Here is a 20,710-nt window from a genome sequence, read left to right as displayed (position 1 = left end):
AAAAACAATAAAAGTGATAAACCTCGGGTTAATTTGATTAAAAAAGAAGAAAACCAAATTGCTAGTATCATAAATGAAAAAGGTGAACTCACTACCAATGAGGAGGAAATTAAAGTAATAATTTGGAATTATTTTGCCCAACTCTATGCCAATAAATTTGATAACCTAAGTGAAATAGATGAGTATTTACAAAAATATAAGTTGCCCAGGTTAAATGAAGAGGAGATTAAATACTTAAATAATCCTATCTCAGAAAAAGAAATTTAACAAGCTATCATTGAACTCCCTAAGAAAAAATCTCCAGGGCCTGTTGGATTCACAAGTGAATTCTACCAAACATTTAAGGAACAGTTGGTTTCAATTCTATATAAACTCTTTGGAAAAATAGTTGAAGATGGAACTCTGCCTAACTCTTTCTATGAAACCAATATGGTGCTGATACCTAAACTAGGAAGAGTTAAAACAGAGAAGGAAAATTATAGACCTCTCTCCCTGATGAATATAGATGCAAAAATCTTCAATAAAATCTTAGTAAAATGATTACAAGTTGGGGCGGCTAGGTGGCGCAGTGGATAAAGCACCGGCCCTGGAATCAGGAGTACCTGGGTTCAAATCCGATCTCAAATACTTAATAATTACCTAGCTGTGTGAGCTGTGTGGCCTTGGGCAAGCCATTTAACCCCCTTTGCCTTGCAAAAACCTAAAAAAAAATGATTACAAGTTATCACTAGGATAATATTTTTTTTTTGTTTTTTTAGGGGTTTTTTGCAAGGCAAATGGAGTTAAGTGGCTTGCCCAAGGCCACACAGCTCACACAGCTAGGTAATTATTAAGTGTTTGAGACTGGATTTGAACCCAGGTACTCCTGACTCCAGGGCCGGTGCTTTATCCACTGCGCCACCTAGCAGCCCCTAGGATAATACATTTTGACAAAGTAGCATTTATCTCATGAATGCAGGGTTGGTTCAATATTAGGAAACTGTTACTATAATTAATTATATCAACAATAAGCATATCAGAAATCATATGATTATATTAACAGATGTTGAAAAAACTTTTGACAAAATACAGCACCCATTCCTACTAAAAACACTAGAAAGCATAGGAATAAATGGATTGTTCCTTATAATAATAATAAGCAGTATCTATCTGAAACCATCAAATAAGCATTATATGCAATGGGGACAGGCTAGAGGCAGTCCCAATAAGACCAGGAGTGAAACAAGGATGCCCATTATCACCACTACTATTCAATATTGTATTAGAAATGTTAGCTTCAACAACAAGAGAAGAAAAAGAAATGGAAGGAATTAGAATTGGGAAGGAAGAGACAAAACTCTCACTCTTTGCAGAAGACATGATGGTATACCTAGAGAATCCCCCAAAATCATCTAAAATCTACTAGAAATAATTACTAACTTTAGCAAAGTTGCAGGATATAAAATAAACCCTCATAAATCCTCAACATTTCTCTCTCTCTCTCTCTCTCTCTCTCTCTCTCTCTCTCTCTCTCTATATATATATATATATATATATATATATGACTAGAAAAATGCAGCAGAAAGAGCTAAAAAGAGAAATCCCATTCAAAGTACATCAGACAATATAAAATACTTGGGAGTCTACCTGCCAAAGCAGACTCAGAAACTTTTTGAAAACAATTACAAAATATTTCTCATACAAATAAAATTAGATTTAAATAACTGGGAAAATAACTGCTCATGGGTAGGCTGAGCTAATATAATAAAAATGACAATCCTACCTAAATTAAACAACTTATTTAGTGCCCTACCAATCAAAATTCCAAAAAATTAATGAGTTAGAAAAAAGTAAGTAAATTAATATGGAGAAAAAAAAAAGATGAGAATTTCCAGGGATTTAATGAAAAAAAGCACAAAAGAAGGTGGCTTAGCCCTACCAGATCTAAAATTATATTATAAAGCATCAGTCATCAAAACTTTCTGGTACTGGTAAAGAAATAGAGTTGTGGATCAGTGAATAGACTAGGTGCAATAGCAGGAAAGGATTATAGTAATCTGTTGTTGATAAACCCAAAGAATCCAGCTTTTGGGATTAAAAAAATCTCTGTGACAAAAACTGTTGGGAAAATTGGAAGTTAGTATGGCAGAAACTTGGATTAGACCAACACCTTACACCCTATACCAAGATAAGATCAAAATGGATATAGGATCTAGATAAAAAAAACAAGCTAGGAGATCAAGGAATAGATCTATAGAAAGGGAAGTAGTTTATGACCAAAGAAGACAAGAACACAATTAAAAACAAAGTAGATAATTTCAATTATGTTAAATTACAAAAACTTTTGCACAAACAATACCCCTGTAACCAAGATCAAAAGAAATGTGGTAAATTGGGAAACAATTTTTACAACTAGTATTTCTGACAAAGGACTCATTTCTAAAGTATACAGAGAACTGAGTAAAATTGTTTTTTTTTTTTTTAGATTTTTGTAAGGCAGATGGGGTTAAGTGGCTTGCCCAAGGCCACACAGCTAGGTAATTATTAAGTGTCCGAAACCGGATTTGAACCCAGGTACTCCTGACTCCAAGGCCTGTGCTTTATCCACTAAGTCACCTAGCCGCCCCTGAGTCAAGTTTTTTAAAAAACAAGCCACTCTCCAATTTACAAATGATCAAAGGATATGCAAAGGCAATTTACAGATGAGGAAATCAAAGTGATCCATAGTCACATGAAAAATTGCTCAAAATCACTATTTATTAGAGAAATGTAAATTAAAGCATCTCTGAGGTACCACCTTGCTCCTCTCAGACTGACCTATATGACCAGAAAGGACAATGATCAGTGTTGGAAGGGATGTGGGAAATCTGTAACACTAATGCATTGTTGGTGGAGCTGTGAACTCATCCAACCTTTCTGGAGAGCAATTTGGAATTACGCCCAAAGGATAACAAAAATGTGCATATCCTTTGATCCAGCAATGCCACTACTGGGTCTATACCCTGAAGAGATCATGAAAAAGTGTAAAAACATCACTTGTACAAGAATATTCATAGTAGCTCTGGGGTGGCAAAGAATTGGAAAATGAGTGAATGTCCATCAATTGGGGAATGGCTGAACAAATTGTGTTATGTGTATGTTATGGAACACTTGTTCTTTTAGAAACCAGGAGGGATGAGAATTCAGGGGAGCCTGGAATGATTTGGATGAACTGATGCTGACCGAGATGAGCAGAACCAGAAAAACACTGTATACTCTAACAGCAACATGGGAGTGAAGATCAACCTTAATGGACTTGCTCATTCCATCAGTGTACAATCAGGCACAATTTTGGAGTATCTGTGATGGAGAATACCTTTTGTATACAGAGAAGGAATAGTGGGGTTTGAACAAAAACTAAAGACTATTACCTTTAATTTTAAAAAACCCTTATCTTATTATGTAATTTTGCTCTCTCTCTTATACTTTATTTTTTTTTCCTTAGGGTAATCACATTCAATGTAGATCAATGTATACTATGGAAACAATGTAAAGACTAACAGACTGCCTTCTGGGGGGGGGGAGGAAGGAAGTGAGATTAGGGGAAAAATTGCACGATTCAAAATAAATAAATAAAATTTAAATTTGTTTTAAAAACTGTTGGTAATGGGAAAAGAATAGAGAAAATAGATTAATGAAACTAAGCTAGGGAACCTGGAGATGGAAGCCAATCTGAATAAAAGGTGTTTTTTTTAAATAATTTTTTTTTTAAAACACTTGGGATTGGTTAAATTAAATCACTTAAAAACTAAGAAAATTGAGTAGTCATATAACTAGAAAAATAGTTTTGAAACTATACCTCACAAAATTCACACACACACAAATTAGAACAGGGAATCTCAGTATAAAATCTGAGTAAGAACATTTTTATCAAACAAATAGAAATTGGAGAAAAATTTTATGCTTTTACTATCCCCCCAAAAATTTAGCACACAAAAAACCAGTCTCTGAAATGAAAAGAAATAGGTTAGAAATAATAGTAGCAGTAAATATATTAGATGCAGGTATTTACATTTAGAATCTGTAAGGAGATGATACTTATCCATAAAACTGACAATTCATTCTGCCTGTTGGGAAAATGGCCAAAGGGAAGGGTAGTCTATTCGTGAATGAGAAAATACAAACCTGAAAAGATATGCAAATCTTTAATAGAGAAATTGAAGCCAAGAAAAATTTAAGATGCCAATTTCTACTCATTTGAATGGAGAAAATTAGCAAAAAATTATCAAATCTAGTGTGTTTAGGACGGTGGGAAAATAGGCATACTAATACAATGATGACTAGCCTGGTACAAACATACATTTTGAAAAACAAAATTAAGTCCTAAAACTAATAACACCTTTGGATCCAGGTATTCCAGTTTGATTACAAAGAGAAAAAGACTCATTTGTATACAATATACCTGGTTCTTATAATCACAAAAAATTAGGAAAACAATCCAACAAGTGGAGATGGGTAAATAAAATTATGATGTTAATCTATTAGTTTATTGCAGTAGTATAAAAAACTATAAACATGATACATACCAGGAAATATAGAAATATCTATACAAATGATGCAATGAGATCAGAAAAATTGTAACTGTATATATTGACTACATCTATATTTAAAAAAATAAATTTAGAAGCAATAGAAGCTAAGATACCTGGAAGGGAAAGGGGAAAGGGAGTAAGCCTAGTAGGTGCTTAGTCCTTTTAATAAACAACAATCCTAGAAAGTAGGTGTCTTTTCCATTGAGAAAACTGAGGCACACAGGTTAAATTACTTGCCCAGGGTCATGCCAATATGAAGTAGAAATTTGAACTCAGGTCTTCCTGATCCTAGACCCAGCTCTACCTAGTGCATATCAGTTATCTCTGATGTGATGCTATGCAAGAACATCTTGTTTATTTTTTTGTCTGATGTGTCTTGAAAGTAAAGATGACTTCATTGTTTGTATTTATATTCTCAGTGTCTGCAGAGCACATACCAGATACTTAATAAATGCTTTTTGATTGATGGAATTTATTGGTTCCACCTTAAATACTAAGAGTTTTTGGAAGATTTTATTCCTTGTTTTGTATGCTTATTTTTGTAAGTGAATATAAAATTTGTAATAAAAATTCTTTGTAGAATTAGTCTCACAGATTTTTTTGTAATGTTTTTTAATATAAGTTGAAACCACTGATGGCTGGTTTGTTGGAATCAACTATTAATATTTAATTTAGAAGCTCTTGAAAATAAATGCTATCAAAATGATTGAAAAGTAGGGAATATGAATTCTGGGAATGTCAAGGTACAAATTCTGAATAATCAGATAAAGTAATAGATTAAGAGCCCGATTTCTCTAAAAAGTATCGAAGACTTATTAGGTTAATTCCTTACATATCTTGTATATTTGATATTTGTCAGGTAAATTTGCTATGAATTCTCCAATTGTTTCCTTACTTCTAGCTACATTTTTTGGTTCAATATAAGCTGTTTTATTTGGTGAATTCAGAACTGTCCACAATATTTTTTTTAATCAACTCTATTTAGATAAGAATTCTCCCCCTAGTCAAAGTTGTGAAATAAAAGTGTCCCAAAAGTGTTGATGCAGTTTTAATTTTATTGTCCTTGTTGTTGGCTTAAAAATTGCTAAACATGTTTGGAACATCATATACATCATATATATATATATATATATATATATATATATATATATATATATATATATATATATATATAAAATCATCTTTTTATCTTTTCTTAATTTGTGGGACTTCTAAAATTATTATTATTGTTTTAAAATATATATGGACCACAACCTTCTGTTTTCCCTCTTTGTAGCTATAATGATCACTCATTAAAAAGAGACCTGACATAAACCTCAACAGTACATATTTTGTTAGTCTTTATAATGTTTTCTTTATAATGTTCTTTCCTTCCCTCCCCTCCATATAATGATATCAGATACCTTCCCTTTCTTTTCCCTTCCCTCCCCCTTTATGGTCCCATTTTTATATGTTGTCTCTATTAGAACATAAGCTCCCTGAGGGAAAAGACTGTCTTTCTGCACATGCTTATATCACCAGTGCTTAGATTGGTGCCAAGCTTAATAATGTTTGTGACAGTATGTGCTTTGCATATGATAAATATTCACAAAATAAGTATTCAAAGGAGGATTTGAAACCAAGTCCTTTTGTCTCCAGAGCCAGTTATATCATTATATCAAGCTGACATATGTGTGTGTATGTATGTATATATATATATATATATATATATACATATATATATATTCCATTTTATCAAGTTGACTATTAAAGAAAATAGGTATTTCTAAAAGCCCAGTATGAAGGAGTGCATTCAAGGCATGTAGGACTTTTGAGTATAAATGGAGATAGAAAGTCACATAACATTATAAGTCTGGTAGTGGAAATTAAAGGAAGGTTGTGACTCATGGGGGAATTTATATTATATCCTGAAAGCAATAGGAATTACTAAACTTTACTTACTGAACTGAACTGAATGAAAATTGAATCTGGTAATTGCGCAAAAACTTTACAAGGAGTTCTTGAAAACTATCATAAAGATCCTTACTTTTAGATTCAAAACTATTCACAGAATAACAAAATTATTTTCTGAAGTGACAATAAGACTTGTGATTGACAAAATTAATTATTAACCCTTGTATGATTGAGATAGAAGAAATAAAAATACATCAAGTTACATTATCCAGATATTTTAGAGATGAAATACCAATTCTTTGACCTGGAGGCTTATTATTGAAGCAAAAATACTTTAGAAATGAATTTGCTGCTAGAACATATTGAAATGCTCTGGTCTGAATAGTGTTACTACAAAGCAATATATATTTGATGTTTTTTTAAAAAGGTTAATTATTTTTGATGATTTATAGAAGCATTTTTTACAGCTTTTGGATTCTTTCTTTCTGGCTGCTTGTAGTATTTTCTTCTTGATTCTTGATATCTAGAATTTGGCTGTAATATTCCTGGGAGTTTTCATTTTGAGATCTCAGGAAATAGGCATTCTTTTAATACCTATTTTTCCCTTTGGTTCTAATATATCTGGGCAGTTTTCCTTTAAAATTTCTTGAAATAGGATGTCTAAGGTCTTCTTTTGATTGTGGTTTCTAGGTAGTCCAGTAATTCTTAAAATATCTCTCTTCAATTCATTTTACAGGTCAGTTTTTTCCCTATATTTCATATTTTCTTCTATTTTTTTAGTCTTTAGACTTTGTATTAATGTTGCTTGATGTCTTGTGGAATCATGAGCTTCTACCTGACCAATTCTGATTTTAAGAAGATATTCATTATTTTTTGTTTGTTTTTGGTTAGTTATTTCCAGTTGTGCCCAACTCTTCATGACCCTTTTTGGCATTTTCTTGGTAAAGATACTAGAATGGTTTGCCATTTCCTTCTACAGTGCCTCTTTTACTAATTTGTCATTTTCCCCCTAATTTTTCTTCTAAGGTTTATTTGATTTTTAAAAATAAAGTTTTACTCTTTTTTTTTAAAAAAAATTTTCTTTAGCTATTTTAAGAATTGTTGGACTTGTGTCCAATCTGTACTTCTCCCTTTGAGGCTTTGCTTGCAGATGTTTTCAAATCATTGTCATCTAAATTTATATTGAGCTTCACTCTTATCACCTTAATAGACTTTATGGTAAGGTTCTTTTTTGTTGTTTGTTCATTTTTTCCAGCCTATTTCTTGACTTTGAACGTGATTTTAAGAGTTAGACTCTGCTCACCTTTGGGCTTAGGGGGAGCAATGTCTAGCCTGGTCTTTTAAAGTGCTGTGATACTTGTTCAAAAATGTTCATAGCAGCTTTGTTTGTGGCGGCAAAGAATTGGAAATTGAGGGATTGTACATCAATTGGGGAATGGCTGAACAAATTGTGGTATATGTATGTTATGGAACACTATTGTTCTATTAGAAATCAAGAGGGATGGGATTTCAGAGAAGCCTGGAAAGACTTGCATGAATTGATGTTGGGTGAGATGAGCAGAACCAGAAGAACATTATACACCATAACAGCAACATGGGGGTGATGATCAACCTTGATGGACTTGCTCGTTCCATCAGTGCAACAATCAGGGACAATTTTGGGCTATCTACAATGGAGAATACCATCTGAATCCAGAGAAAGAATTGTGGAGTTTGCAAAAAGATCAGACTACTACCTTCAATTTTTTAAAAAAGGTGGTGTTATCTGCAACATAATTTTGCTATCTCTAATATTTTTTTCTTCCTCAAGGATAAGTTTTCTCTCAACACATTCAATTTTGATCAAAGCATAGCATGGGAACAATGAAAATATTATCAGATTGCTTTCTGTGGGGGGGAGAAGGGATGGAAGGGGGGGAAATTTGTAAAATTCAAAATCTTAAAAAATGATAGAAACTACCATTGTATATAATTGGAAAACAAATAAAATATTTATATAACAATAATAATAATAATAAAATAATAAATAAAGTGATGTGATACAGTGAAGTCTGGTTCCTATTCTCCTTGTCTGAGGTCTGGTTCTTACCCAGGAGATGCCCCTGCTTTCTCAAAAGTCTAGCTGCTCCTCTCTGCCCTGGAAGTGAATAATGAGCAATGGAGCCCGATCCTATATCCAGTGCTATCATCAGATCCAATAGAATCTATTTCTGATCAGGTGTTTGGTCCCCTTACTACCAGGTTGTCCTTCTTCCCACATATCACCTCATCCCTGGCACTTAAGAAACATGAAAATACTTGTTGAATGAGTGAGTGAGTCCACAAATTGAAATTCAATGAACATTTAGTTCCTATGTATACATAGGCATTTGAGTAGATAAAAATATATATAAGATCTGCCCTCATAGAACTTCCAGGCTATTAGATCTATGTATATTTACTATTTGTACATGTTTATATGCACATTTAATTTAGATAAAAATAAAGATAAATAATCATTAGTTTATTTTACATTTTACTTAGATTTTTTAGCAGTGCAATCAAAGTATTTCCTATACTTTTACAGAAGGTGAAAAGGCTTGGTCTGTGGTGAACATGTAACCATCCTAGCAATCTAGGAAAGGTTTGAGGGGAAAGCAAAATCACTTTAAAAATGAGATCACTGTTAAGCGATTCATAATCAGGAGTGACCTATAAACTCTGAATCATATTGAGGTCATACTTTACCAGGAATGTCTGTATTTTTAATATCTTTGCTTCCATCATGTGTCCTTATGCTTGTTGGGCTAGTGTTTCCTGGATTACTAGGGGCAAAGAATCCCAATTGAAAAATAACTTTTGTAGAAGGTCACTGATGACAGTGTTCAGAAGTGAAAAGAGGGATCTCAAAGTAGAATTGGTAATTTAAGGAGGTTCTATAATAGCTGAAAAAATACAAACAAGATGCTTGAGAGAAGACAGAGGTGAGAGATGAATGGAGCTATTATGGACCCAATACTAGACATCACTACTGTTGCCATCACTACTGCTACTATCACAATGAAGGCCTAAGTCACATGGAAGTCATCCAAAGCTTACTCAGGAGAAACTGCAGCAAAGAACAAAATTGGTGACACTCCACTTTTCCCTTTCTAGATCCTTCAGTTTCCCCTGGAAGAAGGAGCAATGGAAACTCAGGAACTCTAGCAAGTAAAGTCCTGTTCTTAGAAGCAGAAGCCCTCATTTCAAATCCTCCTTCTGACACTTACTAGCTGGGCAAGGCACATAACCCCTCCTAGTATAGTAATAGCATCTGCTTCACAGGATTGTTGTAAAGATGAAATGAGGTAGTTTTTAAGGTGTTTTGCAAATGTCAGCTAATTACTGTAATTTAGAAAGAGAAATATTTAGGCTCAATGAAAGGAAAAATCTAAAAAAAGAAACACAGAATCTCAATCAATACACATTTATTAATTAAGTACCTACTACCAAGCACAAGGGATATGAAAAAAGACAAAAGATAATCCCTGTCCCCAAGGAGCTTACAACCTAACCCAGGAAACAACATACTAACAAATATATACAAGGCAAGCTACATAGGATTAACAGGAAATAATTAATGGGAGTGAAGGCACTGGAATTAAAGGAGCAAGGAAAGGACTTGGGACTTAAAGGAAACTAGAGAAATGAATAGGTGGAGTGGAAGAGGGAGAGGATTCCAGGGCTGAGGAAATGCCCAGTGCCAAGAAATGGAGCATCTTATTCATGGATAAAAGAGGATGTATCAGAGAGTAAGGTGTAAGAAGGCTAGAAAGGTAGGGAGGGATTAGGTCTTGAAGGGCTTTGAATGCCAAAGAGCATATTTTTTTGACATTTACCATAGGAACAGGAGGTAATGGGCAGAATGATAACCTGGTCAAATTTCTGCTGGAGGAAAATCACATTAGTGGCTAAATGGAGGATGGACAGGATTGAGGGCACAGTGCTTAAGGCTGGCAGAGCCACTAGCAGGCTGATGTAATAAGGCAAGTGTGAGGTGATGGGAGTCTGCCCTGAAGGGGTGGCAGCGTCAGAAGAGAAGAGGGAGGGGTATTGAAGAGCTATCAAAAGGTGAAATCGACAGGTCTTGGAAACAGGTTGGCTATGGGGGATAGCGAGAGATAGTGAGGAGTCCAAAATAACCTCTAGGTTGTGAACCTGAGGGACTAGGAGGAATGGTATTGCCTGCTACATAAAAGGAGGTGAGAGGAGGAGGGAAGGAAAGGATTAAGGGGAAAGAAAACAAGTTTGGTTTTAGATGCAGAGTTTAAGATATCTGCTGCACATCCACTTGGAGATGTCAGAAAAGCCGTTGGAGATGTGAGACTGGAGGTCAATAGGGTTTGGGACAGGATAGGAAGACCTGAGGATCAGTCAGCATAGAGATGGTGATTAACTCAATGGGAGAAGATGAGATCACCAAGGAAAGTAGCATAGAGGGAGAAGAGAAGAGCAGAACAGCGATCCTGATACTTATGATTACAGAGCATGCTCTAGAAGAGGAGCTAATGGGAAGCCAAAGGAATGGGTGGTTGGATAGAGGAAAACAAGAAGAGAGAAGCTTCTTGAAAGCCCAAAGAAAAGGGAGCATCAATCAAGGGGGAGAGAGGGATCAGCAATGGCAAAGTGCACAGGAAGGTGAAGGAGAATGAGGATTGATAAAAGACAATCATTGGAAGAGGAACTTTGGAGAGAGAGTTTCAGTGGGATCATAAACCCAGAAGTCAGATTGAGGGACTAAGAAGAGACCAAGAGAAGAAATAGTATCTCCTGTAAAAAAACCTTTTTTTGTCATGGATTTAAAGTATAAAGGACGTAAAAGATACAGGATAGTGGGGTTGGAGGAATCAAGTGAGGCTGTTTTCTGGATGAGGGAGGCATGGATAACATTAAGACCACCCCTCCTTTTACTATTAGGAGTAACGCTTGTTTTCCAGGGCTAAGGCCCAGCAAGCAACTGTGTCCTGAGCTTGGTATATCCATAATTCTTGGTGCTCACCCTCTGGCTGAACTCTGCCACAGCAAAATCCCAGGATTGTTTCACACCAACCCCAGGTGGTCCTGAGCTCTGTCAAGCACCTGCAAGACCCATGTTCTAGTCATGAAACGCTATCCTGAATTGTTCATCTAATTTTACTGAACTGTCCCTAACCTGGTCATGATAAAGCTCACCAGAGAGAGAGAAATCAGTAGAGGTTTATTCATTACTTTCTTTGTAAGGAACCAATTTGCAAATCATGGGATTACTCCATTCCTTGGAGCACCACATTGCCAGTGTGGAGCTAGATATTTATCCATAATCATAAGTAGGCTAGTAGATATAGAACAATCAGATCTGGGGCTTGAGTGACCTTCCCAGGACAAGCCCACCATGAAGGACAATAAAACAATTATATCACTTGTGACCATCCACGTCAGAGTCCTGGGTGAACAGCTGGGTTGATTGTATAGTTTTAGGGTTACAATACTGAGATACTTCCCTTAACATAGGCAAGCACAGTTTAGGGCAGGACCTGTTATGATTAAAGGAACACTTCTGTTCTATTTTCCCAGCCCAGAGCGTGTCAGTAAAAAGGATCTCTAGAAACCAAATTATTATTATTAACATATATATATATAATACCAATCAATATAAAATCATAACTTTTGAAATTCCCTCCTTTCAGTCATGAAGGGTAGAGCCCCTTATAGATTGAAGATTTTTTATTCTGATGATGATATTTGTCTTTTCTCTAAGAACCATGACATCAGGAGGTGATGCCATGACAAGTACATGGATTGAGAGGGGCTGTGCTAAGTCACCAGTCTCACTTTCTCTTTCAGAGTCATCTGGTCCCAGTGGCCAGATATAGAGCAGGATGACTGGATGCCAGGCAATCAGGGTTAAGTGACTTGAACAGCGTCACAAAGCTAGTAATGTGAAACCTGAGACAGGATTCGAATTCCCGTCCTCCTGACTCCACAGTCTCTACTCATTGTACCCCCTTTGTCAATTGCCTAATAGATATGATGCAGATTTACAAAACTTGATTATAAAAATTTGCTATAAAAGGAAAAAGAGGGGCAATAGTTCTCATAGGTCAAGAGAAAAACTCTCTTAGCTCTGATTCCAAGCATGAGCCTTATGTGGACAGCCAATTATGTTGTTCTATAATCTTTGTTCAGATATCCACTTTAGTAGTCCTCAGATTGCCAGACATGCCATTCTCTATTACTGACTTAATATCAGTTCAGACAAACATCCTGATAATCAAAATTCAAAACAACTTACAGTTCCAGGAATTTCTCCTTAAATAGTAAAAACTTAAGTGAAACCTAAAGTTAAACTTAAAGCTTAAGTGTATGTTTAGAAAAAAATTGCTACTTCTATCATGGAGGAAGAAAGTCTTCATTCATAGTTGAAGTAATCAGAAACCTGAGTCCATGACTGGTTTCTTGGGTCCATGGTTTACCAGATATCTGCTGCTTTGGACTCCATTTGATTTTCAGGGTCAGGTTCCCTGTGGGCACCACAATCCAAGAAGTTTGTATTATTCTTTCAAAATGTATCCAGTGGATCCAGGACTCTACTTCCTGGATCTTGGCAGCAGTGGGATTCCTAGATCCTCAGATAATTTAGCAAGGGAGGTCTTAAATGTCCCATTAATTCTTTCAACCATTTCTGATGACTGGGGGTGATAGACACAATGAAAGTGCTGCTGAGTAAATTCCCAGGATGAAAACAACTTAGCTAATGAAGCTCCTATGAAATAGGTACCATTGTCACTATGCAGTTCTTTAGGAGCACCCTATAATGGAAGGATTTTTCTTAAGAGGGTTTTTCTCCAGAGACTTCTTTCCATCCACTGAGAAAACACAGACTATAACCAAAATATATTTGTTACCAAGTGGCAGTTGAATGAAGTCATTCTGTTGAGGTTCAAAAGGCATCTATCTCTAGGAGTCGAGCTGGCTTTGGATGCCTTGTGCTTGGGAAACATTTCACGTGCAGTGAAGTTGCCCTGTGAATATTCCCCCACCAATATTTTTGAGCCAACTCTATCTGCTTATCAAGTGCCCAGTGATTGAATGAATGAAGGTGTTCCATCCTAGGAAAGGATAAGTTTATTTTTTGTTTTATTTTATATTTAATTTATGAATTAAAACAAGTATTATCATAACTGCATAATAATAAAAATGATTTCACACACAACTGGAAATCTATTATGTATAATTTGCTATTGTTTTTCAATTTATAATAGTTATGTAAAATTCTTTTTTCTCTCCTACCAGATATATATACAAAACCATTCTACAGGTATTTCTATTTATCTGGATATAGATAGTATCTTCCTTCACATGTCATGAGCTCAAGTATCATGTAAAACAAAAATCATTTCATGAACCATTTATACCCTCCACTCTAAGTACACTCCCTTTAATTGTCATTAAAGCATCAAATAAAGCAAAATCACTTCATGGTCTATGTCCAGTCCCTCCCTCTGTCCCTTTAAGTACTCCAATTATAGCACTACATCCCTTGTTAACTAAAGTATCTATTAAAGATCACTTTATGATTTAATTATGCACAGACCTTCCAAGTACTTTCTCTCCCTCTGCCCCAATAGAAAATACAACCCTTGTAAATCAACATCTTTTTATGACTTATTATTATGCATCTCTTGAGTCTTGTATTTGAAGATTGAATTCTCTGGTTATGGTCTTTTTATCAGAAAATTTTGTAAGTCCTCGACTTCATTGAAAATCCATCTTTTCGCCTTCTGCTGTGGCTGCCGCTGGGGCTATGCTTGCGCCGCAGCCATGGCCATCCGATACCCCATGGCCGTGGGCCTCAACAAGGGCCACAAAGTTACCAAAAACGTGGCGAAGCCGCGACACTGCCGCCGCCGTGGGCGTTGGACCAAACACACCAAATTCGTGAGAGACATGATCCGGGAGGTGTGTGGGTTTGCCCCTTATGAGAGGCGGGTCATGGAATTGTTAAAGGTCTCCAAGGATAAGCGAGCCCTTAAGTTCATCAAAAAAAGGGTGGGAACTCACATCCGTGCCAAGAGGAAGAGAGAGGAGCTCAGCAATGTCCTGGCTGCCATGAGGAAGGCTGCAGCCAAGAAGGATTAAACCTGGTCCCTGCCTGCCTTCCCCATTTACCCAATAAACATTTGACAAAAAAAAAAAGAAAATCCATCTTTTCCCCTGAAAGAACATGCTGAATTTTGCAGGTTAGTTAAATCTTGGTTGTAATATAAGGTACTTTGCCCTGTGGAATATCATATTCCAGACCCTCTGATAATTTTAATGTTGGAATTAAGTACCGTGTAATTCCGATTGTGGTTCCTTGATATTTAAATTGCTTCTTTTAGGGGCAGCTAGGTGGCACAGTGGATAGAGTAGCTGAGTTCAAATTCGGCCTCAGACACTTAATAATTACCTCGCTTTGTGGCCTTGGGCAAGCCACTTAACCCCATTGCCTAGACAAAAACCTAACCCCCCCCCCAAAACAAAAACAACAACAACAACTAAGAGTGTGGCGCTGGTGTCAACTGGAGCAGACACCTTTTGCTCCTGTATGAGCAAAGAGATAATGGACATGACCTATGTTACCCCCTCTTTTTGTCACCCCTCTTTCCAGCTCTCCTTGAAGCCTAGTCATGCTGAGTGACAGATTTCAAGGAGGGTCCTTAGACCCTTCCTGGGTTGCTTTCTGGCACCAACTTCTAGTCTCCACTTTCTTAAGACAAACAGTCTTGAGTTGATGCAGATACAGATCCTTAGGTCTGTAAAACACAGGATGAGTTGGGACCCTCCTGTGGGATTGATTCCCCCCCCCCCCGTGCCTGGTAATCATCTGCTGGGATTTGAAACCACAGGTTCTGATCTTACCACTTGACAGGGAGCATAGAAAATGAGAAGCTGATAGAAGTTTTTGGTAAGGGTGGATTTCTTTTAGATAAGGGGGCTTGGGGATTCTTAGGTTTTCACAAGATTTCATCTTTTCCTTCACTGATTCTAATTCAGACCTATATCTTTCTTTTCCTTGCCTCTGAATACCTTTTGCCATAGCTGTGCCCCTCAAGAGGCTGTCTCATATAATTTCTGGGGGCTTGCAAGTAGGACTTGTTGTAACTTCCTTTCAACTTTACCACTCGACTGCCCCATTTTAAAAGTATACACTAAAAGATAATAACACCATTTAGCTAACATCACTCACAATACAAGTACACTATAAAAGGCAAAACAATGCACATAGACAAGGACATAAATACTCAAATACAGTTAATCCATTCTGTGCTAACAATCAACTTAATATAGAAGAATTAATATTCCACAACTCTAACCAAGTGTGCCAGTTAAAGTGAACTATGGTTGCATAACCTCTGTGACTTTTTGGTCATTTGTTTTCAACTTTTCAGTAGACAGAAGGACAGGACCACTAGCTTGAGAGACATTGAAAATAAGTAAAAAAGTGGAATGAGAGGGGGCAATCTGTTGGAGGAAATGGGATGGAATGCTTTTGCTTAGGATGAACAGAACAGGAAGATCCCAAAATCAGTTGCACAACATAGCCAGGGATGGTAGCGGCCATGGACACACAAAAAAAGGCAGATTAGATTTTATTTAAAAATAGATTTCTATCCCTTCTCTATATTTTTATAAAGTGAAAAAGAGTCTTAGCTAAGCAACCCCCGCCCCAACCCATGAATTTTCCAATTGACTTTATTTGTGTGAAAAGTGTTGTGTAATTGTGATCACATAGTTCTTGGCAGGTAGCCTCCCAGACATTTTATATTGTCTACAGTTATTTTTAAGTGGAATTTCTCTTGTTGTCTCTTGTTGATGGGCTTTGTTGGAAATATATAAAAATGAGGATGATTTTTGTGGGTTTATTTATATTCTGAAACGTTTGTCAAATTTGTTATTTATTTCAAGTAGCTTTTTAGTTGATTCTTTAAATATATCTACAAATGACTGATAGTCTTGCTTCCTCATTGCCTATAGTAATTTTTTCAATTTCTTTTTTTATGTTTTTGCAAGGCAAATGGGGTTAGCTTGCCCAAGGTCACACAGCTAGTAATTATTAAGTGTCTGAGGTTGGATTTGAACTCAGGTACTCCTGACTCCAGGGCTGGTACTCTATCCACTACGCCACCTAGCCACCCCTTTCAATTTCTTTTTCTTCTCATTGTTAAAGATAACATTTCTCCTTTTTTTCCTTTTTCCTTTTTCTTTTTCTTTTTTTTTTTTCTTTTCCTTTTTTTTTTTTTTTTTGCAAAGCAGTCAGGTTTAGTGACTTGCCTGAGTCACAAAGTTAGTCTGCGGCCAGGAGTTGAACTCAGGTTCTCCTGATTCCAGTTAAAGCTAACATTTCTAGTACAATATTGAAGAATGTTGGATAGTACAAAAAGTGATTAATTTATTTTGGGACCAGACCTGTGAGTTCATTACTATGGTGGCACTGAACTAACTTTTCAGTTATATACTTAACATATGTAAGAGTCAACTCTTGAACTCAGGGCTTCCTGGCTACAAGGCTGACCCTTCAGCCACCAGATCACCAATACTTCTGGCCTAGCTTTTCCTTAGTGGTACTACATGCCTCTTGTAGATATTGTATTAATGTGTCTCATCTGTGTCTGGGCCCAATTCAATATCCGCAATTTAAAAGAAACCCATCATTCTTAAAAGTGACAATTTAATTACTTTGGGGCAGGTTCTTTTCACTGGAGCCTCAGGTAGTTGAATGTGATAATCATCGAGCATCAATATTTCAGGGGCTTGTTCCTGTGACATTTTGGCAGTGGAAATGAGTGTCATAGATCAAAGTTAAATAGGTAACAAATCTGAGTTACATTTATTTCCTTGGGAGTAGTTATGTGGTTCAATGTTCCCTGATATAACAACTTCCATATGTATTTAATTTCTGTTCTGGCTTAAATTTCCTTTCTTTGTCAATACAGGAACTATCTCCTGTAATAGTCATAAATTACCCTGGTAAAGGAGATAAACATAGAAAAGAGATATATTAAAGTTTTTGAAAATTTGTTTCTACAGTTTTGGGGAGAGCTATTGAATGAAGATTAAATTTACTCATAAATTACTTTATAAATTTTTTGACATATTTGGGCTTGTAGTTCTGGTGTGGGATTGGAGGGCTGGGGATCTGGGGAGGGATGTTCTTGCTGGATCATTCATATAGCTGGTGGTCCAACTCCCAGCAGGTCCTAGCTCTATGCTTTCTGAAGACTGCCCTGGGACTCTCCCCAAGTAGAGCTACCAGTGGGGAAGCAGGCTTACTAGGAGCCAAGGAAGTGTAGAAAGGTTTAGTGGATGAGTGTCTTACCTACCACCTCTCCTTCTCAGAGAACCAGTTCTGAAACAGAGTAAAGACTAAGAGGAGGAAAAAGTAGTTCAGCTACTAAAATATTAACAGAATCTGACATTACATTCAGTGTTCCATACTTGTAATTCCTACCTCTTCAAAGGATGGAGGGAAATACATTTTCTCATCTATTTTTTTTGAGGGGGGGGGAAGCAAGCTTGTTCATTATAATCTTGCAGTCTTCAGGTTTTGTGGTTGTTCTTTCTATTTACATCACTGTCATTGTAGGTTCTCCTGGTTCTGCTCACTTCATTTTGCTTCAGTTCTTTTAAGTCTTTCTATGAGAAGTCTGTCTTTAGGAACATTAAACATATGTGGAAAAAATGCCAAATTTATAGTCAGGATATCTGGCTTCAAATCCCAGCTCTGATGACTTCCCAGTAGTATAGTCATGGGCAAGTTATTTCACCTTTCTGGATCTATTTCTTCATCAATAAACCAGGTATGATAATATTTGCACAGAATCTCAGAATAAGAAAGCTGGTCATCTTATCTAGGACACACCCTTGAAAAATCACCTCTTAATGACATTTCCAACAAATGGCTAAAAGTCTCTGCATCAAGACTATCAGGGACAGCTCGTTCCAGTTTTGACTCCAATTCTTAGAAATGTTTTTCTTAAACAGAATCAAAATTTACCTCTACAACTAACATCTATAAATCCTAGTGCTTCCCTTCAAGGCCAATTCTTTATCCATGTGATAGCTCTTGAAATGTCTGAGGCTGCTAGAATGGACCCTCCTTGTCCTCTCTAAGCCATATATCCGGAATTCTTTCAATCGATCCTAACAGATAGCAATGGCTAGCTAGAGCAGTCGGACTAGAGTCCGGAAGACCTCAAATCCAATTGATTATAAAATGAAGATAATAAGATCACCTGCTTCTCAGGGAAGCTGTGAGGATCAAATGAAATAATAATCACTTGTAAATCATTTAGCACATGCTAACTATTTATTATAAAAATGGCATTGAACATTACTATGGATTTGGGAGTTGATATGTTCATATAATTATAGTAGGCTCTAGGCCAATATACCTAACCATGGAGGGAGTATGCCATGGGAAACATAGATTTTCAAGATAAAAGTCCACTAGAATACAATGGAGTTAGAATAATTTTCAGTGCAACTGTCCCTAGGCTGTAGCATAAATAAAACTACAAACCACTGGAAATTAGGATGGACAACAGCCTTGTCATGATAGGCACTTGGAATGTATTGTTACATGTGTAACAGAAAGTTTAGTAATGGTGACATTGTCCCTAACATTCCTCCAATCCTATTAAACACAAAAACAAAACAAAACATTGAGGCATATTTCTGCATTCTCAGACTTGAGAGATTCTCTACTCCATTCTGGCTATATTTGCTTTGACTTGAGAGTTGTTTCCATAGAGAAAAAAAGAGACCAGGAAAACCTTGGTGCTCAAATGAACCAAAGCCAGAGCGAGAAGCAGAATCGCCAAAATGTATCTTTGGCCTTTACAATTACTAACTGTATCTCTTAAACAAAATAAACCTTCTTTTGGAACAACTGGGTAGCACAGTAAGTGGACTCCCAGGTCTGGAATCAGGAAGACTCATCTTCCTGAGTTAAAATCTGGCCTCAGACACTTATTAGGATGGGACTCTGGACAAATCACTTAACCCTATTTGCCTCATTTTCCTCATTTTAAATGAGTTAGAAAAGAAAAAGGCAAATCATTCTAGTATCTTTGCCATGAAAAATCCAAATAGATTTATAAAGAATCAGAAACAACTGAAAATGATTGCACATCAACAATTAAAGTTTAATTAGACTCAGAATTCAGCAATAGATAATAATAGGTAATAGAATTTAGAGCTGGAAGGAACTTCCAATCCAACCCCAATGCAATATTTAATAAAGTGTTCCTTTGCAAAGCACTGAGTTGCCACTGGGGATACAAAGATAAACCCTTTATATATATTCCTTGTTCTCTCTCTCTCTTTTTTAAGGTTTTTGCAAGGCATATGGGGTTAAATGGCTTGCTCAGGGCCATACAACTAGGTAATTATTAAGTGTGTGAGGCCGGATTTGAACTCAGGTACTCCTGACTCCAGGGCCGGTGCTCTATCCACTGGGCCACCTAGTTGCCCCTATTCCCTGTTCTCAACGACCTTACCTCTAATCCAGTTCCTTCAAGTTGCAGGTGGTGTTAACTCACCTGGGGTCCCATGGCTCATTGGCAATAGCTCTACATTGAACTGCTTCTAAAATATATCATTGTATTTATTCTGTATGTTCTTATATTTATATAGCCATTGACAACTCCAAAGAATGGAAACTCTTTGAGGACAGGGGCTATTTCATTTTGTATTTGTATTTCCAGTGCTTGGCAGATGGTAGGCGCATGAGTATAGGCCCAGAACACTCCCATGGCAGTACATGTGGTCTGCAAAAGGCCTTTCCTAGGGGGTTGGAATCTAAACTTATGACCATTTTTGATAGATGTGATAAAAGCTAAATGATTAGCAGAGAGGTCACATAGATACTTTTTTATAAAATTCATATCCATACATATGCATATATATATATATACATATTATATATGTATATATATATATACACATACCTGTATATGTTTTTACTTGTAGTCAGCAACATAATGTAGTAGGATTTTCCCAAGAGTTAGTGCTCTCATCCTAGCTCTGCCAGTGCCTTTATGAATAGTCATGGATAAAGTTTTTAAACTCTCTGGGTCTCAGTTTCCTTATTTATAAAATAAAGATACTGGTCTAGATTATTTTTAAAGTCTCAATGAGGGAAAAATTCTGGTTGATTGCTTCCATAAGAATGTATTAATTACATTAACTGCAACTATTTCATGTGAACATTCAATGAAGGGAATACT

At 36.3% G+C, this 20,710-nt stretch overlaps 1 protein-coding gene across 1 annotated transcript; it reads left to right on the top strand.

Annotated features, from left to right (window-relative positions):
• Positions 1–14,202: 14,202 nt before the first annotated feature.
• Positions 14,203–14,635, top strand: LOC141498447 (large ribosomal subunit protein eL36-like). The gene has a single exon (XM_074201640.1). It carries the CDS (start codon positions 14,262–14,264, stop codon positions 14,577–14,579), a length of 318 nt encoding a protein of 105 aa, XP_074057741.1. The 5' UTR covers positions 14,203–14,261; the 3' UTR covers positions 14,580–14,635.
• The last annotated feature ends 6,075 nt before the right edge of the window (positions 14,636–20,710 follow it).

This window comes from Macrotis lagotis, chromosome X (genome assembly GCF_037893015.1).
Source record: "Macrotis lagotis isolate mMagLag1 chromosome X, bilby.v1.9.chrom.fasta, whole genome shotgun sequence".
NCBI lineage: Eukaryota > Metazoa > Chordata > Mammalia > Peramelemorphia > Peramelidae > Macrotis > Macrotis lagotis.
Note: the sequence above shows the minus strand (reverse complement) of the source record. Positions and strands in the feature narration are given on the sequence as shown.